At 38.9% G+C, this 24,887-nt stretch overlaps 1 protein-coding gene across 2 annotated transcripts in view; it reads right to left on the bottom strand.

The window, feature by feature from the left end:
• Window positions 1–15,165: 15,165 nt before the first annotated feature.
• LOC114660397 (sortilin-like) overlaps window positions 15,166–24,887 on the bottom strand; it is a 228,401-nt gene continuing 218,679 nt past the window's right edge. For both annotated transcript variants that reach the window (XM_051919760.1, XM_028813079.2), the window contains exons 20-21: window positions 20,031–20,136; window positions 15,166–16,219 (exon numbers count right to left, since the gene is read on the bottom strand). In XM_051919760.1, coding sequence (XP_051775720.1) covers window positions 16,205–16,219; window positions 20,031–20,136 — 121 coding nt within the window. In that variant the 3' untranslated portion in view covers window positions 15,166–16,204. The remainder of the gene's footprint in view (window positions 16,220–20,030; window positions 20,137–24,887) is intronic.

Genomic DNA, 24,887 nt, shown 5'->3' with positions numbered 1-24,887 from the left:
CCGTCTGCATACCTTATAATGTATACACAAACAACTTGCAAAGTGCTCAAAAATAGGGATACTTTCAGTATTTTGTCATTGTAGCCCCATATTCTCTAGAAGGTTCAGAGTTTTTATACAATTATAGATAGATAATACTGTACTTTCATCATCATCCTTCATCATCATCATCCTTCCGGCAGACAAGGGGAGGTGCACAGTGTTGCTAAACCAGACGGACTATCATGAAAAAATTTTGTCTCTGCTTAGTGACAAAAACACTTATGAGCCCCTAAAACGAGATCCAGGTACTGGTTACAGGAAAAAGGTGATATATTGTCTCAAGCAGTTAGTGCATGACAACGCTATTGACCGAACTTCATACCACAGATTATACTCAGGGGAAGCTACACCAAGTCTGTATGGTTTACCGAAGATACATAAACAGGATGCACCGTTAAGACCCATTGTCTGCATGATCAATTCGGCTACATATAACATCTCTCCCGTTGATAGGCAGCTCAAAACACCATATTCAGAACACTTTGGATTTTGTGGAGAAGGTGAGAGATGTCATTATGGAGACAGATGAAACTATGGTCTCGTATGATGTTACGTCTCTCTTCACTTGCGTTCCAGTTATGAAAGCTGTGGAGGTGGTCTGTAAGAGATTACAGGATGACCCCACACTCAGTAAAAGGACCACTCTCTGCACCGACCAAGTGTGTCTGCTCTTGGAACTGTGTGTTCAATCCACACACAGTATTTCTTGTACAAAGGCCAGTACTACAGGCAGAAACACGGATGCGCCATGGGTTCCCCAGTTTCACCTATTGTGGCCAATCTGTATATGGAAGAAGTGGAAAAGAGAGCACTATTATCCTATCCTGGAACACCACCGAGCCATTGGTTCAGGTATGTGGACGACACCTGGGTGAAAATCAAATCTCAGGAGGTACCACAATTCACTGACCACATCAACTCAGTGGACAAACACATCTAGTTCACCAGGGAGGACATGAAACGTGACAGGCTAGCTTTCTTAGACTGCCATCGGCAATGGGGGACATTTGAAAGTTGATGTGTACCGTAAACCAATGCATACGGATCAGTATTTAAGGTTTGACTCTCACCATCCGCTAGAGCACAAAATAGGTATCATCAGGACTCTACAACACAGAGCAAACACCATACCCACAGACACAACAGCAAGGGAAGCAGAAGAACATCATATCAAAAAGGCCCTGAGTAAATGTGGTTATCCTAGCTGGACCTTTGTCAAAGCAGGGAAGACACCTAAAGAATGCTCTAAGCAATCAAGGAGAAAGGAAGGACAACCGCTGCCTAAGCGAAAACCTTTGGTAAACCCTTATGTGTCAGGAGTATCGAAACAGCTGAGACACATTTTTTCAAACACCAGGTCTCGGTGGCTTACAAACCCCAAAACACACTACTGCAAAAATTGGTCCACCCCAAGGACCGGTGCCCCGGTTCAGACAAAGTAATATAGTTTACGCAGTTAAGTGCCAAGAGGATTGCCATGAATTATACATCGGGGAAACCAAACAACCACTGGCAAAGCGGATGGCACAACACAGAAGAGCTCCCTCGTCAGGCCAGAGCTCCGCAGTCTATTTACATCTACAGGACAGTGGTCAATGTTTCAGTGATGAAGATGTGCACATCCTGGTCAGGGAGGAACACTGGTTTGAGCGAGGAGCCAAGGAGGCCATTTACGTGAAAAAGGAATGACCATCTCTGAACAAAGGAGGTGGCCTAAGGGTACATCTTTCACCATCTTACAATGCTGTGATTGCAGCCATTCCCCAACTCTCTGTGAATGGTACTCATGGCCATTGATCAATGGACAATTTGCATATCATTGATCACACAGCCCATTGTTAGTCAATGGTGCTAGTTTCGGTCATTATGCAAAGGTACTGTTTATAAGGTTGGAGAAACCTGCAGTCAACTGAGACTGAGGTAGTCACTTGGATGAGTGATGAAACGTATCGAAAAAAAACTGTCCAGATGAATAGAATCAATTTTCTAGAATTTCCTTACCTGGATTATTGAGCATGCATCGAGGCATAGATAATACTTTATTTGTCCTCAAGGGGAAATTAAAATTTTACAGAAGCTCCAAAAAATAAAATAAATATGATAGAAACAAACTACAACTCCCCCAACCAACACGTATAAAAACTTCTGGCTTGGATAACAATACAGGCTTGGAGGTGACTGTAAGATGAAGTCAGACTTGCTCGGATTGTGCCACAGGTTTATATTTACAGGCATTCACATATAGTGTCCAGGAAAGGAACATCCCTATAGGCCTTGATTCCTTCTTTGATGTCACCAGCATTAAGAATGATTCATCCATCCATCCATCCATCCATTCTCTTCCGCTTATCCGAGGTCGGGTCGCGGGGGCAGCAGCTTGAGCAGAGATGCCCAGACTTCCCTCTCCCCGGCCACTTCTTCTAGCTCTTCCGGGAGAATCCCGAGGCGTTCCCAGGCCAGCCGGGAGACATAGTCTTAGTCTTCCCCAGGGCCTCCTCCCGGTTGGACGTGCCCGGAACACTTCACCAGGGAGGCGTCCAGGAGGCATCCTGATCAGATGCCCGAGCCACCTCATCTGACTCCTCTCGATGCGGAGGAGCAGCGGCTCTACTCTGAGCCCCTCCCGGATGATTGAGCTTCTCACCCTATCTTTAAGGGAGAGCCCAGACACCCTGCGGAGGAAACTCATTTCAGCCGCTTGTATTCGCGATCTCGTTCTTTCGGTCACTACCCATAGCTCATGACCATAGGTGAGGGTAGGAACATAGATTGACTGGTAAATTGAGAGCTTTGCCTTATGGCTCAGCTCCTTTTTCACCACGACAGACCAATGTAGAGCCCGCATCACTGCGGACGCCGCACCGATCCGCCTGTCGATCTCATGCTCCATTCTTTCCTCACTCATGAACAAGACCCTGAGATACTTGAACTCCTCCACTTGGGCCAGGATCTTGCTCCCAACCCTGAGAGGGCACTCCACCCTTTTCCGGCTGAGGACCATGGTCTCGGATTTGGAGGTGCTGATTCCCATCCCAGCCACTTCACACTCAGCTGCGAACCGATCCAGAGAGAGCTGAAGATCACGGCCTGATGAAGCAAACAGGACAACATCATCTGCAAAAAGCAGTGACACAATCCTGAGTCCACCAAGCCGGACCCCCTCAACACCCTGGCTGCGCCTAGAAATTCTGATTGTGATGAATTAAATGATTCATCAAAAAAATAACAGAACAGAGTGAATCATTTCTGTGGCCAGGATGATGTAAAACAATGACGCATACAAATTCAGTCCGCAATGCAATTCCTAGCTCAAACATTTAGTTTAAATGATACTATGCTCCCTTTCCCATCACTGCACATTCACTAAAATCTTCAGTCCTCCTCTTGCTTTTTCCACTCAGTCTGAGCAAACCAGTCCAGAATTAAAACAGCAACTGAAATAAGAGGTGCAAGCCGGCAAGTATCACAGTACCTGAGCTTCCCATAACATGCTATGAGATATAACAGTTCAAACAACTTGTAAGGAAAACAATAAGATATTTCTCATTATATGGAGTCAGTCCAGGTCTGAATCTTTTCTACCTTTTTTTAGTCCTCGCTCTGGATCTTCACTTCTTCCATCTCCAGACGAGATTGCAACTTTTGTCCTTGCTCCAGATATTCGCCCTTTGGCCCTTTTCATTTACAGAGGAGCAGCTCTTCTGACGCAGCATAACCGGGCTCTTCAGACGGCAATGATTGCAGTGCTACCTAGCAAATACAGGAATGTTTAATACAGCCAACTTTACATTTTTAGAGTCGTTTATATGCCCAGATGTTATAGATTAGGCAGTTATCTGTTCTTTTACACTCATTGTGTGACATTTCTCAAGTTCGCAGGTTGTCTGAAAGGCAGTTGAGGCGGGTCTACGTTGGCAGCAGCATCTCTTCAGCGTAGTTTAAAAATTAATTCAGAACTGTAACATAACAAGCCAGAGGCCAGATCATAGCATTAATAATTAATAGCATTAATTAATTATATTTAAACTCTTAATAATAATTCTAAATACATTTTTAAAAGAGATTAAATTAAAGAGAAAGAAAGCCTCTATAAAGGCTGCTGCAAGGCATGAATCTTGGAGGGGGAAAAAAAAATTATAATGGCACTGCATTCAAATATAACACTTTATTTGCTCTAAAGAAAGAGAAAGTTAACCTTTACAATAGTTTGTACACAAATTCCAGTATAAACTGACTTTTCATAACACAACAAAAGCTAAAAGTAATGACCACTCATCTGATCATATTGCAATGCAATGCTAAGCACAGGCAGTTATGAGTGAGGCTTCGTGCTGCAACCATCAAACATCTGCTGAACGTTTGGTCTTACAGAACACCAGATGGCCAGAAAACCCACAGGGACGAGGATCTTATTTTAAGGTGCCTTTGTCTAGAACTTGAATGTTGTAATCATTTCTGTCTGTCCATCCACGTGAAATAACTCCACTTCATTGACATTTGGCACATACACTCTTCAAGGAAATGTGTCAGAAAAATTAATTTTTTTATTGAGATATCTTGAATAGAGTGTGTGCAGAACCAACTTTTGAAATCTGAAGAAACACCCGTGTAAAAAGCCCTGGTGAATTTGTCAAACATTCTGAATGGCCTCAATTGCTAATTTACAGTATATTGCTGTTACAAATTTACCTTAAGACAAGCCTTTTCAACTTGGATATTGGGCATATTTTCCTCTTTTACACATCTGATAGGTACTCCTGGTGGCAAACCCTATGCTATGTTATAGCCAGGGGCACAGAGCAGTGCTCTTTGTTATATTTTACTAGTCACAACACCACTCAATGAACGGTAATGGAATAAATAAAAATATTTTTGCTATCTCTCCACTTTTTTGTTTGTATTTTTTGTGTGTGAACATTTCTTATCCGGTTCTCCCTGTCTTGAGCGTATTTCCCATAAAGTCTGCTTCTCAGACTCTGTCATTATTTTTGAGGCACCTTTCACACCTCCTGTTCAGTTTTATACTGGCAGTCTTTGAAGGCAACTCCTTCAGTGCGTACCTTTACTCCTCCTCTTGCATCTCACACTCGTACTTCCTTTTTATTGGCATTAGCATAGTCAAATTGGCCAATCATTCCAAAGTCAAACCAACTCATTAGATTGATCAAAGGGACAGACCTTTGTGTTTTATTGTATAGTAGATAAAAATAATACCTTGCTTAACAAATCCTCTCGCAACAAAGTTTTGGTAAAACAAAGCTAAATATTTAGTGTTTTATTTTATAGTAGATTTTTATATTGTCTTTTGAATATCATTTTATGTAGTTTGTCTTTAAATTTGTCTTTGAATTTTGGTAAATATTTGTAATTACTGTATAATAGCAGTTAATTGACGGAATTATTAAAGAAAAAATTGACCAACACATAGAAAGTACAGGGCGGCATGGTGGCGCTGCTGCCTCGCAGTTAGGAGACCCGGGTTTGCTTCCCGGGTCCTCCCTGCGTGGAGTTTGCATGTTCTCCCCATGTCTGCGTGGGTTTCCTCTGGGCGCTCCGGTTTCTTCCCACAGTCCAAAGACATGCAGGTTAGGTGGATTGGCGATTCTAAATTGGCCCTAGTGTGTGCTTGGTGTGTGGGTGTGTTTGTGTGTGTCCTGCGGTGGGTTGCCACCATGCCTGGGATTGGTTCCTGCCTTGTGCCCTGTGTTGGCTGGGATTGGCTCCAGCAGACCCCCGTGACCCTGTGTTCGGATTCAGCGGGTTAGGAAATGGATGGATGGATGGATAGAAAGTACAGAAGTTTTACTGAACAGTCAGCATGGGTTCAGAAGAAGAAGGTCGTGCTTTACTAACATGCTGGGATTCTATGACGAAGCAAAAAAAGGGAATCATCAGAGTGGAGCTTATGATATTATTTATCTGGACTTTCAGAAAGCATTTGAATAGGTGCCACATGAGAGGTTGGGCATCAGACTAAAAGAAGTGGGAGTAGAGGGTGATGTTTTTAGATGGGTGCAGAATTGGCTCAGACACAGGAAGCAGAGGGTGATGGTGTGAGGAACCTCTTCAGAACTGGCCGATGTTAAGAGTGGTATTCCACAGGGTTCAGTGCTAGGACCGCTACTATTTTTAATATATATATAAATGATTTAGATAGGAATATAAGAAACAAACTGGTTAAATTTGCAGATGATACCAAGATAGGTGGATTAGCAGATAACCTGGAATCTGGCTAATCATTACTTAGGGACTTGGCAGCATACAGGTTTGGGTAGATTTGTGGCAGATGAAGTTTAATGTAAGTAAATGTAAAGTATTAGATGTAGGAAATACAAATGTTAGGTTTGAATACACAATGGGTGGTCTGAAAATCGAAAGAACAATTTAGGAGTCATAGTGGATTCAACACTACCAACTGCCAGACAGTGTTCAGAAGTCATTAAGAAGGCTAACAGAATGTTAGGTTACGTAGCGCCCTGATATGTATATTACAAATCCAAGGAGGTTATGCCCAAGCTTTATAATGCACTGCTGCAGCCTCATCTGGAGTACTGTGTGTGGTTTTAACATCCAGGCTACAAAAAAGACAAAGCAGCACTGGAAAAGGGGCAGAGAAGAGCGACTAGGCTGATTCCAGGGCTACAGGGAATGAATTATGAGGAAAGATTAAAAGAGCTGAGCCTATACAGTTTAAGCAAAAGAAGATTAAGAGGCGATATGACTTAAGTGTTTAAAATTATGAAGGGAATGAATACAGTGGATCTTGATTGTTATTTTAAAATTAGCTATGTAAGCCCATGCTGTAAAAAACCTGAGCTCCTAGAAACAATTGAAATCATCAGAAAAAAAATTGAAATGCAGAGTTGACAGTTTCGTTTTGTGGACGTGCTCGCCCCCCTTGTCTATCAACGGCTAAGCGAGTTTCTCTCTCCTTGGAGTTTTGTTTTGCCGATGTGCTCACCTCGCTTGTGTATTAGTGGCAAAGTGAGTTTGTTTTTCCTTGGCGGTTTCACTTTGGTGACATAGTTGCTTTCTTTCATCTTCATGCTGTAGCCTCGCACTTCATGGCTGGACAGACAAACACACATATAGACATTTATATATAAGATGAGTTCATCAAGAACATGGAGACATAATTGGAAACTTGTTACAATAACAACAATATTTATTTAAATAGCACATTTTCATACAAATGGTGTAGCTCAAAGTGCTTCACAAGATGAATAAAGAGATATTTATATGAAACAAAAATAAGATTAGGCAATACTAAGTAACAAAGAATAAAGTAAGGTCAGATGGCCAAGAGGACAGAAGAAAACAAAGTAAAACAACAGATGGGCTGGAGAAAAACAAAATCTGCAGGGGTTCTAAGGCCTCGAGACCGCTCAGCCCCCAGTGGGCATTCTACCTAACATAAACAATCTAAATCAGTTCTTACGGCTTTCAGGTTTCACTGCCTTGATCAGGTGGTGGTGGCACAGAATGCCACCACAGAAAAAATGGAAAAAGAACAGTATAGAATAGTAGGGATTAGTACGGATTGCAGAGCCTTGATGAAAATGGTAAGGGATCAAGGTTATTTCTAATACCCTCACCATATCTGTTTTCACCAATAACCAAGATTTCTTTTTTTCTCCTTGCTTAGCTTGAGAAAATTAATGCTCATCTTTTCACAAACACAAGTAGGACATTGGGTCAGTGAACCAAGAGAGTCTGAGTCATCAGGCCCTATTGATAAATGCAGTTGTGTGTCATCAGCTTAGCTGTGGTAGCCCACGTTATACCTTCAGATAATCTGACCTAATGGAAGCATGCAGACACAGAATAGATCCTTGTGGAACACCATATAAAATATCATGTGTCTTTGAAGTATAATTACCACAACTAACAAAGAATTTTCTACCTGTTAAGTAAAACTTGAACTAATTTAAGACACTGCCAGAGAGGCCCACCCACTGACTAAGGCGAATTATAAGAATATTGTGATCGATGGTATCAAATGCTGCACTCAGATGTAAGAGGATGAGAACAGACAAACTGCCTCTGTCCACAATAACCTGTAAGTCATTTACTACTTTAACCAGTGCAGTTTCTGTACTGTCATTTATTCTAAAACCTGACTGAAATGTGTCAATAATAGCATGTTTATTCAAGTGATCATTTAGCTGTGTAATGAGTGCCTATTTTAGAATTTTACTTAAGAAAGGTAAGTTAGGTCTAAAATTGTCAAAAACAGAGGAGTCAAGATTATTTTTCTTGAGCAGGGGTTTAACAACAGCAGTCTTAAGACAGTCTGGGAATACCCCCGAATCTAAAGATGAGTTTACTCTGTCAAGCAAAGTATCAATTAGCACATCGGATAATTCTTTGAAAAGCTTGTTGGTATTGGGTCAAAGACGCAAGTGGAGGGTTTCAGTTGAGATAGATCAGGTAAATCTATCTATTCACTTAAAATGGAATACTGGGATTTAATGAAATCAGCTTTAGGGGGATGTACTATATTATTTCTAATATCATTAATTGTATGTTTAAAAAATATAGCAAAAGCCTCAAAACTTTAACGGCTAGTTTTTTGGAGGCATTAGTAAATGCTTAGTAAATGGTCAGTAGTAGAGAATAAAACTCTTGGCTTACCAGCATTATTATTTATAATTTTAAGGGTAAATTTCAAACAAACATTAGGAAGTTTTTCTTTAGAACCATAGACTCATGGAATACGTTTCCAAGTAGCATGGTAGACAGTAGGACTTTAGGGAAACTTTTTAAAACTAGATATGATGTTTTTTAAGAGGAATTAAATGAATAGGACTGGTGAGCTTTGTTGGGCTGAATGGCCTGTTCTAGTCTAGACTGTTCTAATGATCTAAAAAAAGAACAATCAGTGGATAAGTGAGCACACACAGACTAGGGCCAATCTAACCAATCCACCTAACTTGTGTGTCTTTAAACTGTGGAAGGAAATCCTGAGCACCCGGAAGGAAACTAATGTGTACACGGGGAGAATGTGCAAACTCCACACAGGAAAGACCAAGGACATAAATCCCAGCTCCCTTGTTGCAAGGCAGCAGCAATGGCACTGCACTAACGTGCTACCCATAGTTCAAAATAAACAATTAAAATCACTAAATGTTCAATAAGTAATAAATAATGAATTTTGACAACTACCCTCTAGGGGCCAAGGGAAACATTACTTTTTCCCATGCTGCACTGACAGTGCCCCATGCTGATGTGGGCCCTTTCTCTAACTTCATTTATACAGTGCCTGTGATGTACCCACTTTTATTGTTGTAATGTCTGCCAGGTAAAACTGACCGTCATGTCTGCTGACACAGAAGACTTTTGGTCACCCTGGAATGGCAAGTCATTTCGCCATGCTATCATAATGCTTTGCCAACTACATGGCTTGTTTCTCACTTTGTGACAGGTAAGAAAGTTCGGCAGAGCAGGTCAGAGGAAACAAGGTGTGGCTCATTTGTTACGACATTAACAGCAATACATTTCAACCTGTGTCCTGTGTCACTCCCTTGTTGACTTAAGTCCCTTTTCAGTGAAGGTGCCATTATGCAATCTCATAAAGAGGAGGGGAATTTTCCCAGATAAAACAGAAGTACAGTTGAGTGGCTAGATACACAGGTCACACAACAAGTGTAAAAGGAAAATTAATTGAATCATTTAGGAGTTAAAGAAGAAGAGACATGTGGAAGCTCTACTGAAAGAGGTGGTGGTGGAGAAAAAGAGCTCATCTGATCACTCATATAATTAACAATCATTTTTGCCTTTTTCAATGCTAGTAATTATTTAAACAAATTTTTAAAATGTCCATATCTGGGACACCAAATTAGTGTAGGATGGGTGAGGGATATCTGTGTCACTTCCCAGCTGGGGCACTAGAAATATGAAGAGATCTGTAAAATTTATGAATGAGGTTAATAAATCGCTGAAAGTCTACATTAATGCTTTTACTTTCTCTGTTGTGATTCAGTGTGGCAAAGGACAATCTTTCAACAAATAACCCAAAAATGCTTGTTGAAATAAGCAAAATAATACAATTTAAATACAACATAAGGAAAAAAAAACATGCACTCACCTGCCACTTTATTAGGTACACCTTGCTAGTACCGGGTTGGACCTTTTTTGCCTTCAGGAATGGTGTAATTCTTCATGGAAAAGATTCTTCAAGGTACTGGAAACATTCCTCATGGATTTTGGTCCATATTGACATGATAGCATCACGCAGTTGCAGCAGAGTTGTTGACTACACATCCATGATGCAAATCTCCTGTTCCATCACATCCCAAAGGTGCTCTATTGGATTGAGATCTGGTGACTGTAGAGGCCATTTGAGTACAGTGAACTCATTGTCATGTTCAAGAAACCAGTTTGAGATGATCTGCATTATGTGACGTGGCGCATTACCCTGCTGGAAGTAGCCATCAGAAGATGGGTACACTGCAGTCATAAAGGGATGGACATGGTCAGCAACAATACTCGGGTAAGCTGTGGCATTTAAACGTTGTTTATTTGGTACTAAGGGGCCCAAAGTGTGCCAAGAAATTATCTCCCAAGCTATTACACCACCATTGCCAGCCTGAGCCACTGATACAGGACAGGATGGATCCATGCTTTCATGTTGTTGATGCCATCCAAATGGTGCAGCAGAAATTGAGACTCATCAGACCAGGCAACCTTTCTCCAGTCTTCTTTTGTCCAATTTTGGCGAGTCTGTGCAATTGTAGTCTCAATTGTTCTGACACGAGTGGCACCCGGTGTGATCTCCTGTTGCTGTAGCCCATCTGCTTCAAGGTTTGACATGTTGTACATTCAGAGATGCTCTTCTGCATACTTCTGTTACAACGAGTGGTTATTTGACTTACTGTTGTCTTTCTATTATCAGCTCGAAACCAGTCTGGCCATTCTCCTCTGACCTCAGGCATCAACAAACGATTTTTGCCCAGAGGACTGCCGCTCACTGGATATTTTCCCTTTTTTCGGACCATTCTCTGTAAACCCTAGGGATAGCTGTGCATGAAAATCTCAGTAGATCAGCATTTTCTTAAATGCTCAGACCAGCTCATCTAGCACCAACAACCATGCCAAGTTCAAAGTCACTTAAATCACGTTTCCTCCCCATTCTGATGCTTGGTTTGAACTTCAGCAGGTTGTCTTGACAATGTCTACATGCCTAAATGCACTGAGTTGCTGTCATGTTATTGGCCTATTAGATATTTGCAGGGTGGCACGGAGGCGCAGTGGGTAGTGCTGCTGCCTCGCAGTTGAGAGACCTGGGGACCTGGGTTCACTTCCCAGGTCCTCCCTGCGTGGAGTTTGCATGTTCTCCCCGTGTCTGCGTGGGTTTCCTCCGGGCGCTCCAGTTTCCTCCCACAGTCCAAAGACATGCAGGTTAGGTGGATTGGCGATTCTAAATTGGCCCTAGTGTGTGCTTGGTGTGTGGGTGTGTTTGTGTGTGTCCTGCGGTGGGTTGGCACCCTGCCCGGGATTAGTTCCTGCCTTGTGCCCTGTGTTGGCTGGGATTGGCTCCAGCAGACCCCCGTGACCCTGTGTTCAGATTCAGCGGGTTGGAAAATGGATAGATATTTGCATCAACAAGCAGTTGACCTGGTGTACCTAATAAAGTGGCCAGTGAGTGGATATGCAAATATATATTTACAGGTAGTCCCCAGGTTACGGACACCCGACCCACAACTTACGAACGAGGACACAGCTGCGACGCATGCACCTCAGTAACTGCCGCTCTGTCATCTTCGGCCTGGGGATGCTGCAAGCGGTGGCTGGAGGGGGGCGATTTCGCTGCTCACGTAGTGTAGTGTCCCTCGGGTGGCTCCCGGTGGCAAGCGGTGACCCGTGGTCCATAGTCACCGGGGCCACAGCTATCGCTCGTGTGCAAGACGATGGTTCGCTGCCCGCCCATTACGCCGCCGCAGCTGCTGCTCCTGACTGGACGCAGGCTGGATGGAGTGGAGTGGGGCGTTTCACTGCTCACCCATCACACACGGCTGGTAATGCTGCAAGTGGTGACCCGGTTGTGGCTGAACAGGGCGGACGGGGTAGCATTGTAGTGTGCCTCGGATGGCTGCCTGTTGAATTAGGGTTGGGCGATTCACTACTCACCTTTGGCAGCACCGTGTTTGTTCTACAGCATACTATAGTGGAGGTGACTGTGTGGTGGGCGAGTGATGAGCCCCCCCCCCTCGCCACTCCCATTCATTCTCAATAGCATGCCTGCTTGTACTGTTACGCACATAGCAGGAAGTTGTCTCTTATCAGTACGTCAATGTGTTGATGACTGGTACCTTCCTGCTGTGATAACGTGTACAGTGCTGTGCAGAAGAGCTCATCTTAACCTTTTGTATTCACCCTTCAAGAATGTCTCTGAAACACAAATCTGATGCAAGTGCTGGTGATACAGTAAAGAAGAGAAAAACCATCACCATTGAAAATAAAGTAGAAATAATAAAATGGTCAGAGAGAGGTGAAACTCCATCATTCATTGGCAGAGCACTTGGTTACATTCGGTCAAAAATAGCATTTATTAAAATAATGTACCTGTTCCGACTTACATACAAATTCAACTTAAGTACAAACCTACAGTTCCTATCTCGTACATAACCCGGGGACTCCCTGTATATATATATATATATATATATATAGAAAATAGACATACTGAATGTAGATGAAGGACAACAACAAACAATGCAAATCATAAAATTACAAAAGCTTAATTGAACTTTTTCTTTCCTTCAGAAAAATGCACATAACTTCTGTATTCTGATCTTTCAATTCATGTTGACAAGATGGATAAGTTCTTTAGCTAGAGTGCCTGCACTGTAAAGGTGGTGTTGCTTTACTCAGAGTTAAGTCTCTGCACCAATTCATCTTCTGCTACACAGAGTGTGTAAGTTGCTGCACTGCACTTCCTTACTGGATTTAGGATGAGAAACACATAGTATATAGAATTTATCCATCACAAAGTTATTACCTTTCAGTTAGTTACACCAATCCCATACTTAATTAGCTATCTTTGTCCTATCTACTAAGTTGCAATTAATTAGTTCTAGGAATTAATGCAGGGTTACTTAAGGGGTGATGTAAGTAATGCTTGGTTTCTTTCCTGGTTGGCATTCTCCAGACATGTGGAAGGATCTTCAGCACACTTTTCCTTGTTTGTTCAAAAGCTCTTCTCCTTTATCACCTAAGTCACACCTTCTGGTTGTAGCCGGCACTACAGTTTTTCTTCAAGGATTTACACATACGTTTTCCTCTGTGGTTAGCAAGGCAAATGCGTGGCTTTTACATATGATCTCTCTCTCCTCATGCACATGCATTTTGTCAGCAAAATTTGAACTAATGGCTCCCTCGTCCAACTCCAATACAGAGAAGTCTTCTTGTACTAAGAGAACACTAAGAGACCAATCAGATCATCGAATAAGAGCTTTTATTAAAAAAAACACACAGAGGTAAGGAAAATACAAAGTTGCAAATTAAAAATAAACATAGTGGCACTTAATGCATTGGTCCTATTTCTGCACTCTTTCATCAAAGTACAAATATGAAGTACATTCTGTCCCTCCATTTTCTCTACAGTGCCCCCTCCGGTGACTTTTTTACTCAACTCACATCATGAGTGTAAATTCAGTGGAACAGACATGGGGTCTCATTGATGAAATTATATGTGGATTTGAAAGTGAAAGTATGCATACACCAAAACACAGGAAATTTCTCTTGTAAATGTGCATACGTGAATGTGCCTTGTACCCCAGAAGTTTGCCATCCTGAAAGAACCATATATGGACCTTGCTAATCAGCCTCATATACATGCAACCACGATGCTGCAGACCTTCATTTGCTGGCAGAGTCGCCTCTTACCTGACACATCCAGCCATTACATACAGCATCTTCAGCAATCATCCAATTAATGCCACTTTGCCTCAATATAAATGAATCATGGGTTCATCCAAGCCACAATGTTTGTTGGACTCATCTTGGCATCACAAATAGCTTGTGTATTAATGGAATCTTACTGCTTATGGTTAACAAAAGCAGCCTCATTCTTGCTAGGTACCCTTATTTTACAGTACATTTACCACTCCGTAAACTCTAATGTACCTAACTAAAATCACAGGTAAAGAGTACTTTAATAGGGCATGAGGATACCCTCCTACCTTGAGGAACAAAGGAAGAGCTCATTTCAGGTACTGGGGTAAATAAAGAGGACCTGTAGATGCTAGATCAACGCGGATGAAAATGGCATAACTTCTGTGCATTCTTGAAATATGTTGAATAAAACAGAATCTGGTAAAAAGCAAACAACAAATAGCAGTCCCTAGGTACAAATAGCAATGTGTTCTAAACAGAAACTGTAAATTCAGTTTTGTTCACACCTGTGTATCATGGAAGATAATTTGTATAACTGTGTTAGTATAAAATATCCCAGACTCCTCCTTAGGCAAAGAGCTTTGTGTATTTAGCTCAGCAGCTGTATTTTTAACAATGCCTTATTCAGACAGAATACTATATAATATGGTTCATCAGCATTGTCTGATACTGATTGCTACCAACTGAACAAGAAAACAGCTACGTGATCTGTAAGATGATGTGACCATTAGAGAGTGCAATGACTGGACATATCATTTGCACTGTTAACGTACAGCTTGACTGCACAGAAACAGTAGCAGGACTCCTTGCTAACATGTATTTTTTGTTCTTCTAGTAAATAAATGATCTATTGTTTCTTGTGCCAAACAATCATTGAAGCTTGTATCTTCCCCAGTACATAAAAATTTGCATTAACCAAATATAAATATATCACATACACCTTTGTCTAATTCTTCACAGCTTTCCTTTCTGTACTGATTAACTAAATGTAGAAGAAGATTATCGCAAACCCATACTCAACTGGTCAAGGAGTACAATTACAGGCACAAATTGATTCCCAATTAAGAAACCAAATGGGAAAAAATTAGCCATCACTGGCAATAAGAACCCTACAGTACAAAAATCGTCTATGGTTCCCTTGAACATTTCAGTTTCCTCAGGGCACCAAATGATAAAATTTGAAAATATATTCAGCTATACTGTAGGTTAGATGGAAAAGACCAATTCATATTCAACATTTTACAAAAATTATTTATTTGGGTTACTGAACACAACTAACTGAAGTTGTTAAAATCTTCCAGTTTGCTTGGACTGGTGAAAATGGATTTACAAATCAATGTAATTTCACTGTTTTTCCACATTTACTTCTGTGAAGGTTGTTATTTACAGCATGAAACATTTTATTTACATTTATCATTGTTATTTTACATATAAAGAATTCCATTTGTACAGGGCATATTATTATTAAAAATATCATTTAAAAATATCAGATTTCTTTTTGAGAAAAAGTTTCCTGTAAAACAAAATCTCAATTACAGCTCTATACTGTACATTCATTTCAGTAAGTTTCTTGTATAAGTAATGCAGTTTGTACAACTGAAACTCTACCTTCACCCACATAACATTTGCAACATAAATATAATCAATACCAGCTACTTCATGTGTTTCAAGTTTTGCTTTTCCTATTTACAGCAAAGAGAACTTCATTAAAATTGCACTATGTTAGGCTGTTCTCAATAAAATACAGTAACAGTCAATGGATGTGTCTCTTTTATTTTGATAAAAAGTACATTAAAAATAAATGGTTTATATTTTAAATATTAGACAACCTTAAAAATAGTGAGGTATATCTTCACTTTCCTCAAAGACATGTGTCCAATATTTTAAGCTGAGGAATTTCATTTATTAAATATTCCTTGTTATTGTTTCCCTTTGACTGTTAAATGACCTGAATATTAATTTACAAAATGACTATAAAAGCAACTCTCTCTTTAAACATTTTACTTAATGAAGATGCAATTTCTGGGAAAAAAAGAAAATTTACTAAATGATTATATTAGGTGTGAATTATTTTTTTCTTCTGTGAACCAAGTATTGAAAGTGCAAACTAAAAAGCATATATTACACTCAAAGTAATTGAGTATTGACTCTTTTCCTGTTCTTTTTTCTTTAATTCTTAAATCAGCATATATGTACTTTTCAAGGCATTTCAAACCATTTTTATTAAGAAATTCTTTTGTAGACAATCCATCTTTGCAATTTTCTTCATTTATTCAATCAAATCCTAAATAACAAAAAAAGAAAACAAGTATTTAAAAAAGAAATAATCACATGTATTAAAGGCTGCATCAAGACAATGAATAGATACAACTGATATATTCATTATTATCAGGAATCATTGCATACGGGTTTGAAAAGAGTTAATCAAAAGGTAATGTTTTACTTATACAGTATTCAAGTTAGGTACACAGTTTGTTAATGCTGTATTTTAATTTAAATTAAAATAGTTTGGAATTTATGTCAAGAGCAACTCCAGAAAAAATATGGCAAGCGAACCTACATACTCTAACTATTACCTTTAATTATTACTGTTACTGAATTTGGAACAGTTTCAGAAAGGAGATGGGCTTTAGTAAAGTAAAAAAATAAAGTACTCTTTATACTGCAACTTGTCAGTAAGAAGTGCAGAAAAAACACAGTCATATCCATAACCGGTTACTGTATCTCCATTTAAAAAGGGGGTATGTTTCTAATAGTTAAACCATCAGACACAGAAGGAACAATGTGGAATCCATCCTTGCCATGGAACAGTGGACTAAACATTTGTTCTTACACAGAGGAGAGGACATAGGAGTTCACCAATCCCTTCTAAACATTCTAGATCTGGAGCTACTGCTGTGTGTGAGTCATTTTCTGTATTTGCTTGGCAAAAGTTGTATTTATATGATAGGCAATAAGGTGAGTCCATTTAACATGGATGTAGGACTCCTCTTCTGTTAGTAGTAACCTTCAAGAACAGGATATCAAGGTGGAGTAGAGACTTGCATTTGCTCTGCCTACAGATAGTTCATGTCCTTTTGGGCTCATCAGTATTTAATCACAATTACCAGCATGATCTGGGTCAGTTTGCAGTAAATTGTGACCCAGTTGAAATGGGATTAACACCACTAAATCTGAGGTAATTTATATAAAAGATAATCTGATAGCATGTCTCTCTCATATGGCAGATGAACCACATTCACCGTAGAGGCCTTACATACCGAGACCATGTTACAGACAACCGAATTCAGATACTAGTTTCAATACGCATATTTTTAATAAAATTCTAATAGCAAGTTTAGATGGGGTTACCAAAATATTAACTGGGATAACCCTATACATAGCAGAGCACAAGAACTAGAATTCTCAGACATAAACACTAATTTGTACATAATAATTTGTAAACCTCCAACAATAGGACAAGTCTGTCTAGATTTATTATTCTGTAATAATCAAGATATTATTTAGAGGGTTGGGGTGATCAAGCCATTGAGATCTAGTCAATAGAATATAATACATTTCACGGTACTGTATTTTGATAGAGTGTCTTTTCATAAACTAAAATTTTTAGGTTTATTTGAGCAAATGTTGAACAGATGCCTAAAAGTCTACAAAAAATTGATCTCGGTTTTACCTTACATGATAGACATTCAACAAGCAAGTGAATAAACAAGAAGCCAGAAAAAAAGAAGCAAAGGAAAAACTGCTGTATATGGCGTACAAGACACAAAACCTCAGCAGTACCCGCAGAGCTTACGCGCACTTAAAAGCAATAGCTAAAATGATATTATGGATAGAAAATAGCAGTCAAAGCAAAATGTAAAAGATAACAGAAAGATATTAATTTATTATTTTACTATTTCGAAAAATGATCAAGGAGAAGAAGTGAATTACAGGTAAAGTAAAACACTCAGAAATTGCATTTTACTGAAATTTTCATATGTGATGAAGTTGATAAGCCACCAGCAGTTGCAGGGACTATTACGGGGGTACCACGTAAATTGGAAATTGCAAAGAGAGAAGTGCTGCTTAGATTAAAATGGTTACATTTAAACAAATTGTAGACACCACTTAAAACTTATTCTAGGAAGCTTAAAGAGTTTAAGGAGTGCATACTGTACATAAACCCTTAATGTGTATTTTTCAACAAACACAGCACACTGGGGGAATTCCTAAAGACTGGAAGGTAGCAAATTTTGTCCCTTTATATAAAAAACGTGATTGGTCTAATCCATGTAATTATAGGCAAGTAAGTTTAGCATAAATTGTAGAAAATTAAAAGAAAGAACTAAAGGAAAATACTGAGCATCATATGGCAAAAAAAAAGTTTACTAGAGAGCATCAGCAAAGGTTTAGATGGGGAAGATCAATTTTCGTTAATATGCTGGAATTCTTTGAGAAAGCAAAAATAATTATGATCTGAGACATGCATGTGATATTTATATTATTGGTTTTCAGAACACCTTTAATAAACAACCACATGATCCAGCTAAAATAAGTAATAATTCAAGTCACAGTTATAGATGGGGCAAAAATGGTTTTAATATTGGTATCAAAGGGCTTTGGAGAGGTGAAAACGTTTCAGAATTTGGTGGAGTTAAAAGGAGTGTTCCTTATGGATCAGTGTAAAGGCCACTGCTCTTTTTAATATAGTCAAACAATCATGATAAGAATATAAATAATGAGTTGATTAAATGTGCAGCTGATATTGGACTTGGTAGAACGAGAGATAATCTACAATAAGATGAATCATTACAGATAGCCCTGGATAAAATACAGACTTGGATAAAAAATGCAGATGAATCTGAATGTACATAAATGTAAGGTATTACATGTAGGAAGTAAAAAGTTATATTTGAATTCGCTTCCAGTGTTCAGCCCAGGGGGACCACCACAATGGAGTTCAAAACAGTGAATGAGAAATGCATAATGGTGTGATTGGTGCATGAATTTATTTCTACAGGGTGAAACTTTGTTACATGGCAATAAATGGAAAGTCCCAGATGGATCCTCAAAACTTTCACACTATTATTACACCTCCTCTTGCTGGAATCTAGGTAATTATTTTGAAAACACTCATCATTTTAAAGCATACATATTTATTTTTAGATCTAAAAATGGAATAATTTATTCTGAACATTAGCTTCAGTTTCTGCCAATAACTAAAAAGCAGGAATCACATTCTAGTCATTTAACCTTGTTAGTAGTCCTATAGCAGCATATCTTTGGAGAGGTTGGGAGGAAATCCACATGTTATATCACTTAAGTAACAAATTCAGATTTTAACAAGAACTGTAACTACTAAATCGATCATAAGGATTAGAGAGTACAGGTGAAAGCTAGGAGATTTTGACCACTAAGAAGGTTTACAGTTTTCTATTCAAGGTAATTTTTAAAACATACATTTTCTACAAACAACATTATTTCTTTTTTTCTGAAAGACTTTTGAAATGCTTTGTCTTTTTTATCCTTTTGTTTATATAAATACTGTATGTTCACCCACAGGTTGATTGGAAACAGAATACAGTACCAACTTTGCATGTTCTCCCCGTGTCTGCATGGGTTTCCTCCAGGTGCTCCGGTTTCCTTTCACAGTCCAAAGACATGCAGGTTAGGTGCATTGGTGATCCTAAATTGTCCCTAGTGTGTGCTTCATGTGTGGATGTGTGTGTGTGTGTGTGTGTGCCGTGCGGTGGGTTGGTGCCCTGCCCGGGGTTTGTTCTTGCCTTGCGCCCTGTGTTGGCTGGGATTGACTCCAGCAGACCCCCGTGGCCCTGTGTTAGGATATAGTGGGTTGGACAATGACTGACTGACTGGCCTATCTACCTTGCAATAGAAAAAAATAAATAAATGACTTCCTTTCATCCTTGATAACCTTCAGCCTCCATTGTACCTGCCTCTTTTATAAAAACAGTTTCCAGGAGCTTAGGTTTTAAAATAAAAACATATTTTAAGAGTTAAGGCATTTGGCAAAAAACACAAGGACCTGTATTCCACAAAACTGTTAAAACTGTTTATTTAATTTTTATTAGCATTACCAACTGTCAATATCTTACCTCATCGGAGTCATCATGAAAGGTTCTATCAGTATTATTGGCATCAGCAATAATACAAGTCTCATCATCTCGTTGTTGTAGTGCAGAATAGCGATATATTAACGACCTACAAGAAATGTAAAATGATCATTGTCTCATCGGTTATCTTTTAGGGCTGAATTTACAAATCATTGCAAAGAATGATAAAACTAATGCTAATAGGCCTCTAGTGTTCCATATTAAAGGAATACTCCACCCCACAATTCTATTTTTTATATGTAACTTACCCCATGTAGCTTGTACTGGTGGCTGAGAAAAGAACTTAATGCCATGTTCTCATGCAGATTGACTGCAAACAGTTCATGATATGATGGAACGTGCTGCACAACAGCAAACAATGTGGAAAAATGTCCATAAAAGAAAACAAATTCTCATGTAACTCATGTCCATATGTACAGTATTATGGGAACAATGTCTTTCATATTTATCTTGTACGCCAAGTCTTCCAAAAGTTAAGTATTAATAATTTAGCAAAAATTATTTTGAGCATATGAATGGGTAAAGAAAATGTGGATTATGCAATATGCGTTGCAACATGAACTGCCATTGGAAGACAGGGTCACCACTACGTTCCATTATATCATAAATTGTTTTCTCTCGTTCTGTATGAAAACATGTGATTACATTTTTTTCTCAGTTGCCACTGCAAACTACTTGGGGTAATTAACATTTTAAATACTAGAATCTTTTGGGTGGAGAATCCTTTAATGTAGTAATTGCATAGCCACAAAATTTACTTTAGTTCAGAAGCTTGCCACTATAAATAAGGCATTCTTATGCCTAATGTTTGCCTAAATTAAATCAGCTTTAAAATATTTTGTGGTGTTGATATATTTTGCTTTCTTTGTTGCTGTACTGTATTTCATTGACCAAAATATGTTGAAAATGGACAAAAGAGAAAGCAAAATATTAAAAGACAATAACAATCTAAAAAATACACAGAAAAGAGAATAATGTAGCTGTTACATTTAATATGAGTTATCTATATACGAGTGTGAGTCAAGTTTAAGTTACAAAATGGGATTTACAAGTAAATGGAACAAACCTTAACAAAACTGATAATGTTGTTTCTCAATGTAGTCTCCACCTTTCTCAATGCACTTGTGCAACCTGCCTGGAAGTGCCTAGATTCCAGCAAAATAAAAGGTTTTTTATTGTCCTCACAACCACTCGTGCACCACTTTCTTCGCATCATCATCTGTCTTGAATCGACGACCACCCAGATATTTTTTTAGTGGTCCAAAAAGGTGGAAATCACACAGTGCCAAATCGGGTGAATAAGGAGGATGAAGCAATACCTCAAAGTTCATTTTCACTAGACAGGCCTTGTTGTTCTTAACTGTGTGTGGGTGGGCATTGTCTTGCAGCAAAGGACTCCTTGAGACAACAGTCCCCGCTGCTTGAATCAAATACTAGGCTTCACATTGGTCTCCAGCAAGTCACAGTAACTTGCACTAGTGACTGTAGTACCCCTGGGCATGTAGTGTTCTACAATAACTCGGGTGCACGACTGGTTGCGAGGACAAGACAAAACTTTTATTCTGCCGGATTCCATGCATTTCCAGGCAGGTGGCACAAGTGCGTTGAGAAGGGTGGAGACTACGTTGAGAAATTATTATTATAACTGACATTATCAGTTTTGTTAAAGTTTGTTCCATTTTCTAATAAATCCCATTTTCTAACTTTAGCTTGACTCCCCCTTGTAATAAAAGGCAAGAATAGGTGTTTTCATTTTTGAAGTTCTGATCCTGTGCCCCCTTTCAAAATGGTGCCCATTTGAAAAAACACTTTTTTTGTCCTATTTCTGATCATAACTTCTGCACATGCAAAGATTCGTGAATGGAATCTTAGGGGCACATAGCAAGACACCTGTTGAATCAATTAAGGGTAGCCTCAAGTCCCTAACCCTTACTGGGCCAGAGATAGGATTTTTTTTTTTTGGTCAGACCAATAAAGTCATCTGACCCCCATATTCCTATAAGAGTCACATTTACTATGACAATTAACAAGTCACAAGTACAATCTCTTCAAAAAGTTTAAATTTACTTAACTAATCCTGTTCAGGTGAAAATGTCAAAGTTCACATTTTGAAAACTGTGATTCAAGGAACAAGGAGCGCCAAAGTTTTTACTCAGAATGTTGTTACACATGAAGTTCTGTAACTTTTCAATTTCAATATAAAGAAATGTATACTTAATTTACTTATTTTCTAATAACTGAATTCTTTATTACCTAATAAGAAGATGGGTGGTTGGTTTGAGAACATGTCTTTCAGTATTAAAATAAATACTATACTAAATATTAGTATAACATAGATGAATACAATTTGACATCTTTTGATAAATTATTCTAGGTTAGTATTGAAACTTCTCTACTTGTGCTTTTTTCCATTTAGTGTTTATAATTAATTTAATGTTAGGCAGAACAACAACTTTACTTAGGGGACGGTGAGCTGAATCAAGTTCTTATGGGATTCAACCATAAGAACCTTGTTTTTTTATATGCCAAATTCTATTTTCATCATGTCCCCTAACTAAGGTAAAGGTACATAGCTATTGAATGGCATATTTTGTAAAAAAACAGTATTTTGTTTGTTAGTAGTGACCCAACACTCTGCTAACACACAGAAGTTTGAATTTTGATTGATTTGTAACTATGAGGAGAACAAACTTTAAACAAAAGGCACTATAGCATCAAACTATAGAATAATATAGAATCAAACTAGACTGCAAGTCAAACACAGTGAGAATCATCCCCGTTTTAAATACACTGGAGGTTACTGTTGAATGTCTAGTTCACTTTATCTCATTAATACTACTCATACTGTACGTTAAACCACCCACTCTGAATGTTTCCTGTTACTACCAAACTCACTCCATGCCCATAATACACCAACATGTTCTTGACCACTGGGCATATAATAGTTCCTCAACCAAGACCAGTGGTGGAGAGGAGTGAGATACAGACAAAAAGGTACAGTGGGAAAAAAATATGAACCTTTATTAACAATGAAATGAAAAGTCAGCACTCTGTCATCAAAAAAAAAAAATAAGCACACAGCTCACCAGATCAGCCCCTCCTTATTATTGCTCAGGGGCTTCTCTTCACTCACTCCTGCAGGAGTTCATTGCAGTAGGTTCATTAAAGTTAGAAAAGACACTAACCTGCACTTGACAGTTATTTTATTTGGTGCTGAGATTGTTGAAAACATTCCCCTTCTGCCAATGACGTCTCCATATTTCCCCAAGCCACCCCCCCCCCCCCCCCCCAAAGTCCAAAAGAACTCTATTCTAAAATGTGTTTGCCTCACATGCGTGTGCACACGAATGACAAGAGCCTCACATGCTCCCCTAACTCTCCCTCCGATAAGCCTTCCTTCACTTTTTAAACCTCTTTCCCAGGATCACTTTTAAATAAACTCCTGTTTGTTCGCAGCACTCACATGGACTGCCAATACCCCGACTGTCCTGAGGTGCACTTTCACATTTCTGCTAAGCTGTTAGCTTACTGAAGACACTCTTCTCATCAGTGCACTGCCTTCTCTGCCCCAGACATAAGTGCTTTCTTGTTCATAACTATTTACACAAAGGGGAAACAAGCTATAAAGTTATTCTTCTAATTTCCCAAGGCGTGACTGTCACACTTGCCTGTAACAACTGTAAATCACACAGGGTTGCTTTTTACCTCTCTGGGGAATAAAATTGTCATTTTTTGAAATTGCAGATTGCATAAGTTTTTTTAATTCTGCTCAGATGAACTGTGATGAACTTTAAATGAACTAATTTGCAAAGGGATTTAACAAACTAATGCTCCAGGTCAATTTACATGGAAAGCTTCCTCTCTTGTGGACTAATAATGTAATGACCTAAATTCATCTTTTCTGTATTGTACCAGTAATTTACAACTTTAAAAAATCTGCTGTGTTATCCAAAGAATTTATGATGCTTTTAGTCTAAAATAGTGAATCAATTTACAACTTAATAGGTAAAAGAAAATGGACATGGTAGGAGATTGTACAGATACATTCAGGATCAAAACTTTTGGTCAGAGCCAGCCATGAAAAGAACAGCTAGCCTATCACATGGGTGTAATGTGACATGTTTCAGAGTGCCAATGTATGACTTCAACATAAATACAGCTAGTCTGAGGGACCAAAAAGAGAATAACAGAGGAAGTAACGTCAAAGATGGAGACACGTCAGAAAGAGAAGCACCATTTCATCTGAATTGTGAAGAATGAAACTTATGCATAACTCCAATTGCTGAATCAAAGATGCCGCCAGGACAATATCCGTCCTTGACTTTGCTGATTTTCAGTAAGCTTTTCTAAGACTATATATAAACCCAGACTTTGCTATCTGTTTTATTTTCTATTAGACTTTCTTCTATTGGTATTATTATACTTTAATAAATATCATGTTGCTTTTTAATTCTCGTTACTTTGTCTTCACATCTAGAATGGTTTAAGTAATAAAGTAAATATTAGGGCACCTGGTTTATCCTTGCAGGGTTTATCAAGGCTGAGAAGTTGCACCTCAAAAGGAAGGACAAGTGTGATAAAAGTAAGTAACATGGCATCAAATGGTACCCAAATGATATATGAGTCAGCCTTTGTGTGTTAGGAGGACACCCGTACGTTGTATATTGTTAATGCTGAAACATTGAGTTCCTTTGTGGAGTACCAAGGAATGACAGGCATCACACATATGCAGTTGTGTGAATAGGATCTACTAATGAAGCCAGAAGAACATTATGGGTGAGGTAAACTACATGCCCAACCCTTTTTCTTGCTTTTTGGGGTAATTGTTACATTTCAAAT

Source organism: Erpetoichthys calabaricus, chromosome 1 (assembly GCF_900747795.2).
Source record: "Erpetoichthys calabaricus chromosome 1, fErpCal1.3, whole genome shotgun sequence".
Classification (NCBI taxonomy): Eukaryota; Metazoa; Chordata; class Cladistia; order Polypteriformes; family Polypteridae; genus Erpetoichthys; species Erpetoichthys calabaricus.
The sequence above is the reverse complement of the archived record's forward strand: the minus strand, read 5'-3'. Positions and strand labels throughout refer to the sequence as shown.